This window comes from Eptatretus burgeri, chromosome 12, assembly GCF_056783735.1.
Source record: "Eptatretus burgeri isolate ZD-2024b chromosome 12, Ebu_testis_v1, whole genome shotgun sequence".
Classification (NCBI taxonomy): domain Eukaryota; kingdom Metazoa; phylum Chordata; class Myxini; order Myxiniformes; family Myxinidae; genus Eptatretus; species Eptatretus burgeri.
Genome location: NC_140972.1, coordinates 59101076 through 59114186, shown reverse-complemented (window position 1 = coordinate 59114186; position 13111 = coordinate 59101076). Strand labels below are relative to the sequence as shown.

The 13111-nt window shown below is 40.1% G+C and overlaps 1 protein-coding gene across 10 annotated transcripts in view; it reads right to left on the bottom strand.

The window, feature by feature from the left end:
• The window catches only part of LOC147015704 (histone-lysine N-methyltransferase NSD2-like), a 192725-nt gene that overhangs the window by 10300 nt on the left and 169314 nt on the right, over positions 1 to 13111 (bottom strand). For all 10 annotated transcript variants that reach the window (XM_085848117.1, XM_085848116.1, XM_085848122.1 and 7 more), the window contains 8 exons: positions 10582 to 10738; positions 10282 to 10487; positions 10024 to 10136; positions 9628 to 9897; positions 8751 to 8867; positions 2493 to 2634; positions 2257 to 2363; positions 1927 to 2119 (listed from right to left, as the gene is read on the bottom strand). In XM_085848117.1, coding sequence (XP_085704243.1) covers positions 1927 to 2119; positions 2257 to 2363; positions 2493 to 2634; positions 8751 to 8867; positions 9628 to 9897; positions 10024 to 10136; positions 10282 to 10487; positions 10582 to 10738 — 1305 coding nt within the window. The remainder of the gene's footprint in view (positions 1 to 1926; positions 2120 to 2256; positions 2364 to 2492; positions 2635 to 8750; positions 8868 to 9627; positions 9898 to 10023; positions 10137 to 10281; positions 10488 to 10581; positions 10739 to 13111) is intronic.

Here is a 13111-nt window from a genome sequence, read left to right as displayed (position 1 = left end):
CGTCTCCTTTTTCAACTTCTCCGGCTAAACCGCTGGGCCGATTTGGGTGAAATTTGGTCGCAACGTTCCTCTTCTGACTGCTAACAGGAATTGCAAAGCTCATTCCGGTCACATGACTTGAAGTAGGTCAAAATGGCTGGCATAGTAAATTTCATCAAAAATCTTCTCCAGACCCACAAGTAAGAATGCCACCAAATTTGGGTTACAACATTAGGACAGGGTCATGACTCATGATGTTAAATTGCGGAGGTCATGCCGATCACATGACCGGAAGTGTGTCAAAATGCCAGACTTCATTTTTTTGGAAAATCACGTAAATGCCTTAAAAAAAAAATCTTCTTCTCTCGACCCACCAATCAGAATGCTACCAAATTTGGGATACAACATTAGGCCAGAGCCCAGAAAAGCGACAGGTCCAGTGGTGTTATATATATATATATATATATATATATATATATATATATATATATATATATATATATATATATATATATATATATATATATATATATATATATATATATATATATTTTAGAAGCGTCTCGCGTAGCGAACGCTGCTCATAGAGAGCTCGGCGTTGTTCTTCTTCTTCTTGTTCTTCTTCTTGTGAAGACAAAACCTTAACCTCTAGGACTGGGCTTTTGTAGGACAAGATCCGGATCTCCATAAATACTAAGCACATGTACACATCCTCACATTGACGGTGCCTTTTGAGAGCGTCCATCATGAACTTTTAAATATATTCGGACATTTGCTTTAAAGTTTCGAAAAGTTCACGTTTCAATTTAAAGATTATTCCATTTATCGTATTTTAATTTCGTAAATACACTATATATCGTAAATACGTAAATACATTATGACGGGTCTCACTATTGGCTTAATCAAGGCACGTGACGAAATATCGGAAGTTGTTGTTTTTTTTGTTTGTTTGTTTTTTTTTAGCCGACAAAACCTTTAGGACGCTGCTCTTGGACACATTTGTCCTTGTTTTTTTTGTAATGCCGTGAACAAACTTTGGTACATACACAGTGATGAAGGTTGTGGTCAAGTTTCATCAAAATTGTTTGTGTATGTACGAAAAACATAAGGATGGATTTGGACAAAACGTGGCGGACAGGTTGGGTGTGTGGCAAGGACAAATTGATTTGATTTTGGTGAAGATCCAAATCTGGTTCTGAATACGTGATTTTTTTTTCATTTTTAAAGTGATTGCTCAACATTGAGAGATGGGGCCGAAAATGATTTACAGCATATTTCAAAAAGTTGTGGATGGGTTATGACAAAACCAGGTGGATGTGTTTGGTGGGTAGGTAACAAGAACAAACCGATTCCATTTCGGTTCAGGCCGGATGCAGATCCGGCCTATCAGAGGGATACAAAACGTAAACTGTTCAGCCTGGCGGAGGTAGGCGCTTGACCGAGAACCATACTCCTCTAATTATGGAATACATCATTGCTGAAGAAGAAACCTGGTGCCACAACGAAGTGCCGGAACTGAGGCCGCATTCAGCAGATTGGAAAGGGCTGATGTCTCAGCATCCAAAAAAAGGCCACATACCGATGAAGAAGCATCAATGTTTTTCACATTAAGGTAGTTACATAGGGAGCTTATAAATGATTGCCTGCTTGTGTGTGTGACAGATGACAACATGGCTTTGTATGATCATTTGAGACCTGCAATGCGGGGAATTGTGGGGGGGGGGAGGGGGTAAGTTTGAGGGATGGTGTGTGTAAAAAAAAAAAACCCACTTGGGCCTTACCTTAGTTGCAGTTATGATTACACGACCGCAGTGTTCACATATCATGTCAATATGCAAATAGTGAAAGTTGTTTTTATGACTAATTGGACAAAGATCAACATACATGTTTAGCATGTCAGTTTGAGTTAGGACACAAGGATGGTAAAAGCAACATGAGCAGCAGTACCATGGGGTGGCTTATCCAGCTGGAGGCAGGATACGTGATACGACTTGGGACATCCTTTACGACCGCACATCACAAGCTCCCCAGACAGGCCACAGCGAAAGCAGTCATCCTCGTGGCGGAAACGAGCTCCCGACCGCCGTGCTTTGGGCCGCACCTTCTTTATTCTCTCTTCCACAGCTGCCGCTACAGCAGTCTGTGAAGGTAGGTACATAGGATAATAAAGTACACCATGGAGTAGGTTGGAATCCTTGAGATTCTACATCATGACTGCAGCTTACTTAGTATGTTGAACCAGTGCACACCAAAAATAGTGACAAAGCACCCATTTACCTTTGGCCGAACACCCAGGAAACCACTGCAATTGTCTGCTCCACACTTGCAAACTGTCTTTTCATTTCCCAAACAATCCAGATTATAGTTGAAGGTGAGCTCCGTACCTGTATAAGAATGGGCACAAAATAAATGATAATGTGCATTCGCGCTGTGGCACAAGTCAATGCTACCTAAACCAAGGTCCAGCAAGGATGCCGCATGTGTGTTTTTTACCACGCCACGGAATATTTTACCTGCTTTTATGTCGCACAAGGCAAACAGGCCCACACGAGTATCACCATTGACCGACCACTTCTGAGTTTCGCAGTTGGGCTGACAGCTATGATTCATGAAACGAGATAGGTTGCCTTTGGGTCCAGCATCAATGATGCGGTCCTAATTTTGACATAAAACATATCACACCCAATGAGGTCACAAACATGCGAAAAGGCATTCGTGGTGAACGAGAACGGCACTTTCAGACGTCACGAGGTCAATCGATACGTCTCCGTCCACATTCTTACATCATATTACATACTTGTGCAAAGTTCGATTTAAATCCCTTCAACTGTTCTCAAGTATCACATTTTTACCTGACATGACCTCTGACCTTTGTCATCTTGACCCCAAAATATAATCGGTTCATCTTTGCATCTTAATATATACTTCTACCAAGTTTGGTCAAAATCCAATCACTGGTTCACAAGTTAGTGCAGCAACAGCATTTTTACCAAAACATGACCACTGACCTTTGAGCTCTTGACTCAAAAATCGAATCAGTTCATCTTTGCATCATTATAGATACTTGTACCAAGTTTGACTTAGATCCCTTCAGCCTTCTCAAGTTATCGCGGTAACGAAAACCTATCACGGACGGACGGACAGCTGGACAGACAATCCAAAAACATAATGTCGCTGGCGACTTCGGTGATGGAGGCCTGGCACTATGGCATTTAAGTTTCCCAACAAATTGAAATTGACAATGGGGGCAATAGATTAAGGATTAGCAATTTTACAATGCAGCATCAATGTATGGATGATAAGCAAAAATAAAAGTAAAACTATTTGGATTAGATCCAGGTTTTACAGGTTGATCTTTAGGTTTTTAGGTTGATCCAGAATTGAAAACTCACCTTTGAGCTTCAACATGGGTTTGATTCCGGGTCCGATTATTAACTGACATCCTTATACTACACAAGAATGGCATTGTTTTAATGAGCGCCGTGGTATGATGGCACATTACATTGGTGTCTTATCTGTTAATCTTTGCTAATGGATGCTAAATATCCCAAGGTGTCTTGAAGAGAATAGGCTATCGTACGCCAGTACTGTAACAAAGTGGTCATGTTCATAGTTGGTTATCAGCCAAAGAAACGTCAATGACTTGTCGGAGGCACACTGCTATTTCAAAAAAGGAAAGTATGGGAGCAGCTAAAACCGTTGGGGACAGAACATATTCCTGAATGTAATGAACATAATGCTGCAACAAAATCATAACGGGATCAAATACTAACACTATGAGAACTACTTTAACAGCACCCATTATTATAAATTTATTGTAGAATTGGCCAAGAAACGTTTTTGACCCAAGGTCTGTTGCTCTCACATTGCTGACCCAGGTTGGTGACCCGTTTTTATGCCTTCTTTCTTCTTATCTGACCTCCCTCTGCCCTCTCAGCCATCTGAACAACCCCATCAACGCATACATTCATTCTTCCTGGAACCCTCTCCTGGTTAAACTTCCAAAATCCGGAGGCTGTTATATCCTAATCTTCCATCTGTGGCTTCAAGCAGGTGGTGCATCGCCATCTCATGTCATCCACCATCTTTTGCCACAAATATTTTACCATGTTTGACCATGCCGAGCCCAACCCTCTGACTTGCAGGTAGCTGTGTTTACTCCTATCCTCTTTTCCTGCTTGTTAATTTCCTTGCTTAATGTGTTCAACTGTTGCCCCACTATCAGTTTATACACTCTGTCATCTTACTCTTCTATGAGCCTCAATCTTGTACAGAAAAGTCTTTCACGAATCAGCTGGCCCAGGCATGATGTTCGATTGAAAGTGGAAGGAATTTGACAACATTGCCTACTCTTCAAGAAATACAGTGGGATCATTAAAATCCACCAACGACCGTTGCTGGCAGGTTGGTCAGCCAGCTTAACGTCCTTCCGATGGCCAGCGCACACATTTTTGCATCGCCCTGCCTAAGAAACACCAGGGTTACACAGTTTATAGCCTGATTGAGATTCAAATCCAGGCTAGACGGATTAAAGGCGAGTGTGCATACCTCAAAGCAATCCTCTCAGCGCATAATGAGATTAAACACAAGCATAGAAATGAGATTCATACACAGTAAAAAAAAAAAAAAAATTATGAAAGGGCTAAAGAGAACAAGAATGACAGCACTGTGACAAAACAACCGGTGACAAAATCCGACAACGGGCCGATTGGGAAACGTGTATTTAGAGCACTCTTAAAAGATGAACCGTGCAATTGGGAAACACATTTACTGTGCTATTAAAAGATTAACTCGACACTTCTTATCCATGTTAACCTCTGCCACAGTTATATCAGAATGAGCTGCTTCGTCACACGGTCACGGATTATAATTTATCCCCAACATGGGGCCGTTCATAAAAAAATATTTGACACTTGTTTTTCGTAATTAACGTAACGCCTGATTTTGTAATGTAAGCTTGATTGGTGTGCTTGCGTTCTGACATACCGTGCATTCCCACGGGCTTCATTAAACCTTACTATTATTTGACATATGATTAGATTTTTTGAGGGTCCCTCATCGTGATTAACACTCGAACCAAACAAAGCTGGACAGTGTATAATCAGCAGAGGCCTACAAGCCTCGTGTGTTAGGCCCATTAGTATAGGCTCTGGGGGGGGGGGGGGGTGTTTGTGTACATGATTCTTTTAGAGCGTCACCCTAATTTTTTTTGTTCTATATGCCAAGACCTTCAAAAAAAGTTTGGATAACACCTTCAGATCAAGTACATTTTCTCTGTAGGGTCCATCTTGGATTCACAGTTGGCTTCCAGCAAACCATAATTGAACCAAAATTCCCATCTTGGGTTTAGATGGAATAAATCATTAGTAAACATCAATAAAGTATTAATTTTGATTTACTTCAATTACTTATGCATTGCTTAACACATTTTAGCATGACTTATTCTCTTAAAACTTGGTTCACAGTCGAAAATGACCATATTTTATGTAATTTTAGTCAAAAATAGTCAAAAATAGCTTTCAACTTGAAAGTAGCTCAAAGTTTGATGGTCTCTGAATGACTTAATATTGTAAGTAGAGCAATAAAATTTGGCCAAAAGTTTCATTATTAAGTTCTCTGAGCAATTCAATTTTCATATTCTCACAATGGGGCTATGTGTGATGACCATAGAGCTCATAGTTTCCATTCCATTCTTCCCCAACTTCTGATAATGTATAATTTATCATTTTCTTCATATTCGTATGTATCCTAGATATGATTTCACAAGCTGATACATTTAATATTTGCATAATAATAGTTGACCTTGAAAGCATAAGTCAAGGTCTTTGAAACCAAATCCATTCAATTCCTTACCCTTAAAAATGTGATGATTTGACGTTTAATTCATATTTCTATGTGTTCTCGATCAGGTTTTATTATATTTTACAAATTGCCGAGTTAATATCTGAATACTAATAGTTGACCCTGAAAGCATAAGTCAAGGTCTTTGAAACCAAATCCATTCAATTCCTTACCCTTAAAAATGTATGATTTGATGTTTAATTTATATTTCTATGTGTTCTAGATCAAATTCTATGACATTAGACAATTTGTCTATTTATAGATAGAATTGGGGGATTCCCTCATTTTGGGGATCAGATAGAATTGGGGGATTCCCCCATTTTGCTTTGAAATTTAAATATTTTGATCTAGATTTCACAATTATTCATTAAAATATTTCATTTTAAGAGATACAATTATTATTCTTTGATATTTCATTTACAACTTTTGACCATTATATTTACTTAAAATCAAAGGTGATCCATTAAAATCTTACCTTTTGTTTGCAGCATTGTTTTCTCTTCTTTTTCTTGAAAATCCAGGTGCCAAGAGGAAGTGACATCATAGTTAACCTCACTGTGACATCATAGTTTACCTCACTTAGGTATCCCCAAAAATGACATCACAGACTTTCATATCCCTGTAGTTTACTTAAAAATGGTCTGAGGGCTTAGGTATGTATTATTATAGGAAATCACATATGGGGAATCATTTGGTCACCTGATATTTGACCTTGAGTGAAGGATTCAAGGTCAAATAGACCCTCAACAGTGTTCCCTTTGTAAAAAGAATGTCCTTATCTTTCTAAAAAAAATAGTCTGATGGCTCAGTTACATATATGTGTTATGAATAAATGGGAAATAACATATGGAATCTTTTGGTTACATGGTGGTTGGCCTCGAACAATGGGGTCAAGGTCAAATGGACCCTAACAGCATTGTCATCACAGTATTACCTTTATCGAGGAAAAGCCCATATTATTGTAAACATGGTGTGATGGCTAGAAATAAAATATGGAAATCTTTTGGTACTTGACCTTGCCCCGGTATATGGTTGTGCCCCAAGTTCCCCTACATCTAATTATGATGAGTGTCTCAATACAGTCTCTGTAGGATTGAAGCATATGCATATCACTGTTTTAGACTATGAATTAAAGCTTCAATGTTAAATCATGTCTACTTTTCATTATTTTGGCAGTCATTTTGAGGAAAATCTTGGGATTATGCTAATTAGATCAGCTAAAAAAAAATACAAAAATGTTACCAATGAATTCCTTGGGGTCAATAACCTATATTTAGTATAAAAAAAATCAACTTTCCATGGCATTTAATGAAAGAGATATCATCATTTGGTGAAATACCGCAAAAGTGGGCATTTGGGGGTAGGGGTGACTTTGGTTTACAATGAGCTCTGTGGTCATCACACATAGCCCCATTGTGAGAATATGACAATTGAATTGCTCAGAGAACTTAATAATGAAACTTTTGGCCAAATTTTATAGCACTACTTACAATATTAAGTCATTCAGAGACCATCAAACTTTGAGCTACTTTCAAGTTGAAAGCTACTTTTGACTAAAATTACGTAAAATATGGTCATTGACCTCCGCCATCGTGAATGGATGGAGGTGACTGTTTTCATCCCTTTCTGTTTGTTTGTTTGTTTGTTTGTGAACAGTATTACGGAAAAACTCCTCGACGGATTTCGACGAAACTTGGTGGGAGGGGGGGGTTAGGTCTGGTCCAAGGATCATGCCATTAGATTTTAGACTTGGTCCAAAATCCAATATGGCTGCTATGGCGGCCAATTTGAAAAAAATATTTGAATTTTTTTTTTTGCATTTCTACATGTTTTAAGTGATTTCCAACCCCCCCCCCCAAAAAAAATTGTTAGAGAAAAAAAAAAATTTTGCAAATTTTTTTTCAACAAAATTTCGAATTTTTTTTTGCATTTCTACATGTTATAAGTGATTTCTAACAAAAAAAAACATGCCAAAATTATAATTGCAGCTGATTTTGGAACTTCAGGTGGATATACCCACGTAAAATCAATTTCTGTCTCAAGGAATCTAGTCATGACGAATGAATTGAGTATGTAAAAGTTAAAAGTAAAAGGGAAAGTTGCAAACTATAACTCTGTGAGCACTGTTGACGTCAAATTGAATGAATAGGATATCAGGTTCACTTGAGTGACCTCGCAGTATTGGCGGCGGAGGTTTTGCACTCTACCGAGTGCTCCCCCTCTAGTTTTCTACTGTGAACCAAGTTTTAAGAGAATAAATCATGCTAAAATGTGTTAAGCAATGCATAAGTAATTGAAGTAAATCAAAATTAATAATTTATGTATGCTTAATTATGATTTATTCCATCTAAACCCAATATGGGCATTTTGGTTCAATTATGGTTTGCTGGTAGCCAACTGTGAATCCAAGATGGACCCTACAGAGAAAACGTACTTGATCTGGAGGTGTTACCCAAACTTTTTTTGAAGGTCTTGGCATATAGAACAAAAAAAATTAGGGTAACGCTCTAAAGGAGTCATGTACACAAACACCACCCCCAGGAGTAAATCAGAAAACCAAGATGGCGGCCACATAATTTTGTCTGGGTGCCATGGTGGATGGAGTTCAGTGGGTGTGGTCCAGCAGCTGTCCGACCAATGGGTGCACATTTCAAAAATCGACCCGCAACAAGAACCCCAACAACAACAACAGCAACAGAAGGTCTTGTAGACCTGTGACAAATAAGAATCTGCAGCCGTAACAACTGTGTACTTATGGGAAGGAAGGATTAAAGAGTTAAAATGTAACCTGCCCTTGTGGAAATAAAAAAAAATCACTTAAATAGTAACAAGAATAACCAAGATTTGGAAATTCAAAGTTGATCTGAAGATAAGAATGTAAAGTTACTAAAGCTGTGGTGTGACAACATGTTTAGCCTGTGATGCAGAACCTTGGCAAGGGTGAGCATGTAAAAATGGGTGACGTCATTTTCATGTGCCAGCTTGATCCTTTTCCGGCATTCTTCCTCATCAACAAGTTCACCTACGTACTCATTTACAAACAAGCCCTGCGGAGGGATATACATGCGCAAGTCAGGTTTGTTTGTCTCCTTTGGGACAACACAAAATACAGTACCAAGAACTCAAACAGAGGAGTGTGGATACCATTCAGGAAAATCCACAAGGTGGCAAAACTGAAGATTCAAATGCAAGAAGAACTAGTTTCTGAAATTGTTACAATTCCATTGTCAAACTAGAGTAAATAGAACACAATTGATACCCCACATAGTGTTCAAGTATATACTTTAGGCAATTTGTGTTCTAGTGTTCAAGTGTATAATTCAATTGAAATAAAACAAGATAGTAAAGTCATATAAATTAATTCTGGAATTTACTGCCGTTTTACCCAGTGTCTATTACATCACCCTATCTAACACGTTACAATAGTTCTTCGTGCTTGTTGTTTGTGTCCTTTATGATGTCTTTAAAACAGTGAGTTTCCTGTTTGGAATGATTTTCAATGCTGTTTGACGAGCAGGCAGGCAGACAGAGTAAAATATTATCTCGCTCTTCTCTGCACATGTGCAGTCGGGTCAAATTCAAAGACAAAGTACTGTTAAACGGCAGGGTTTTTTTTTCCGATTAGTGTTCAAAATATAACATTCAATTTAAGTAAGTTGTTCCTCGATCACAAATTGACATTTGTTGACAGACAGACGTGAATCAATTGCGCTGAACCCCGCTTTTTGCTTCACGTGGTAAAAAGATAATTGTAATCACAAATTATTTCTCATCCTCCCAAAAAGGTATAAGGATGTTGGTCCCCACCTTCCGGATGTCCACCTTGGTACGCAAACCCCAGCCACAGGCAGAAGCGCGAAAGACCTCGGCTGGTGGGTAAAGCCGTTTGCTGAAGCTCTGATTGTTGCAGCGTACACCAGCAGGACAAACCATGGGGTGGCATTCATAAAGCAGGATGCGGTTGAGGCATTCCGAGTCAAGGCCACAAGCACCCTCATCTGTTGCCTTGCAGCTGCAGCGAGGGATCTCTGACAAGTCTGCCGTCAGGATCTGCACCTTGCCCACAGGCTTATTGGTCTATGTAGTGCAGAACAAACATTGGGAGCACAGTACTCAAGCGTAAACACAAAGCCTTCATTGATCAATCCAAGAACATATATGAATGACCGATGCCTTCACTATTCCCACAAATTGATGCTTCACCTTGATTTCCTTGTAGTATGGTGGCTTTCTTTCATTTCTCTCAATTTCTTGTGCTTCTCTCGTTTCTTGCTCTGCCTTCAGTTCCTGGTACCTGACTGCAGCCTCTTGTAATGCTACAGACCACAACATTTAATGAATGCTAAACAATAATCACTCATCTTGCCAAAGCAGCAATCCATGATGCGCTGTATCAACACAACAATCATCTCTACAGTGCAAACTTCACACTCTCCATCAATCGAGCCACATTTCTGGTACCTTTCTGGAAAGAGCTGTTAAGCGCCAAGGTGCTTCCATTGCAGTTTCCTTTATCACCCTCCACATAGGGAAACACACGGCCCTGGTGCATATATTGATAGTCGTGAGAGCCAAAAAACCGCACCGGAAACTCGCCAATGCCGTGTCGCAGTGCCTGAATGTTTGAAGGCACCGCCCTGGGTGGACAGATCTCAGCTGGCCACCACCTACACGGGCAAAAGGAAAACACAAAATGCATTCAAAGGGAAAGAAATGTCGACATGATATCAGATCTACCCCTACATATGAAGCCATCCGCACCTGAAAGAGCCAAACTTGACCCAGACAATGTCGCGGTAACGTGGCTTTCGGCCTAAGCGACAGTCGCTGCAGATCCAGCTGCCATCTGGTGGCTCTATTCCCAAGCAGTCAAGGTGAAAGGTGGCAGGACATGACTCACAGCATAAGAGGCTACCACCTAAAGGAGAAAAGTAAGCGTTTCCAATTCAGGTTAAATTCTAAACATTGAGTAATATGACTATGGACTTAGAGAGGCAGCAAAAACAACACATTTTCATGCAAAGTGTTTTTTGTAACTTTCACATCGATACAGGTGTCAAGACACTCCTAAAGCTCTCCTTCACGTCAAGGTAGAAAGTTGAATCTTGACAGCATGTTCAATGACAAACATGCCATTCACATTCAACATGTGGGAGTACAATTACAGCAGAGCTTTTCATCTCTGATAAAGCAACACAAAAGTAAGACGCCAAACGTTCCAACCATTAACAATTTGCACTGTTAAGAACTTTGAAGAACAAGACAAAGAATTTGACAATGCATTGCCTCGCCAGAATATATAGATTACAGTAGATCTGAAAACTAATGCAGACAAAAATGAGGACACAACCAGAACAGCCTCTCCCGTCTCTTTGGGAATGGGTGACGCTAATGATCATCTAGCGGAGCACACAATGATAAAAGCCAAGCATTTCAAAAATCAACCAATTGTTTCAAACATTCTGAAGTGAAAAATCAACCACTCGAAAGAAGGTTTAAGAAATGAAACAGTTTCCTTTGTCAATTAAAAAAAAAAAAAAGGAAACCAAATGGAATCCTCTCCTCCCATCTCCCAATGAAGGCTGGCATTCCCAAAAGCAGTATTTTGGGCTCAGTCTTATTCCTCGTCCATACAAATGACCTCTTTGGCACTTTTCAAAACCCTCTCTTCCATTTTGCAGATGACTCCACATTGTGTTGTACGGTACATCATCCCTCTGCTCGACAGAGGAGCTGCCTCTCTCTCCTGGCTGGTATGGGAATGATTAGATTTGCTGGCTTGTCCTTCAGTCATGGAAATTTTTAAGTGTCTCACCCTATTGCTCTGGAAGGATCTTCAAAAGAACCCACCAATTTCCTTGGTCTCGTAGAAGAGGTGCAGGCTCGTGAAATTATCTCACCATCAACCATGACCTTTCCTAGACTGACCACATAGCAAAGCTGGCCTCCAAAGTCAGCAGCAAACTGGGAATCTTCTGTTGATCCAAGTCTTCCTTTGAAAAATTAGAGCTATTGACAGTCCACAAGGCCTTTGTTCATAGCCTAATTGAGTACTGCTCTCTGCTATGACCTGGCATTCCAGCATCACATCTGTCTCTCCTGGATTGGGTGCAATTGAAAGCTCTAAAGATTGTTGGAATCTCCTGTGATGATGCCGAAGCACAAAGTCTGTTGCTCTCCCATCACAGGTGGGTTGGTGGTCTCTCTGTGTTCCACCGACTATTCTCCAACATTACTCCCTCCACTCTCTCGGTCCTCCAACCCTCCCTCTCTATTCAAGGATGGACACATTCTTCAAAAAACCCCCTGTGTTAGGTTTCCAAAATCCAGGCTGTCTGCTCACCTCAACTCTTATTCCTTGCTTCTCCTATCTATGGAACCACATTCCAGAGGATGTCATCTCACTTTTCCTTCAGTGCAATAAGTAAGCAGTGGACAGCCATTTCTTGTCATCTCTAATTCTGATCCATGATCTTTATTATCACTCTTCCCCATCTCCTTCTCCTCCTCCTCCCCATCTCCTCCCCATCTCCTTCTCCTCCTCCTCCCCATCTCCTCCCCATCTCCTTCTCCTCCTCCTCCCCATCTCCTCCTCCTCCTCCCAATAACATTTCATAACCCAACCATCTTACCTGCTTGTTTCAGTATTTCCTCCCTATCATTTTTTCCTTTTGGTTTATTCCCTTGATAAATTAAACCAATTTCAGCTCAACCTTGCTCTTCCACAAACTTCGCTATGTTTAACAAAAACAAAAAAAAAACCAACATCAATATTACTGCAATCTGTGCACTTAAAATTGCCTGCCACATCATCTCTTTTTTATTGTACACATGTAGGAGGCTCATGGAAGAGTCAGAGGAGAATGGAAGGGAACAAAATGGAAAGGGGGAAACCCCAACAGCAGAGTAGAAGTGAGTGAGATCAAGGGGAAGGGAATAAGGACACGTGGGGGTGAACAAGCTGAATGAAATACAGCAGGAGGATCAAGGAGAAGGCAGGGATGAAACAGAAAATATTTTTTTTAATATCCCCCCTCCCCCCAGCCCCGTAAATCCCCTTCAATCCCGATTTTTAAAAGAGCATAAACAAACTTTGCTACTTCATGGGTGATGAAGGTTGTGGTCAAGTTACATTTAAATTGTGTGTGTAGTTTCGGAAAGAAAAGAAAGTACATACTTTGGGGGGCCACTCCCCCCCCAAGCCCCGTGTATCCCGTTAGACCCTGATACTTTTAATGTCGTGAACAAACTTTGGTACATCATGGGTGATGAAGGTTGTGGTCAAGTTTCA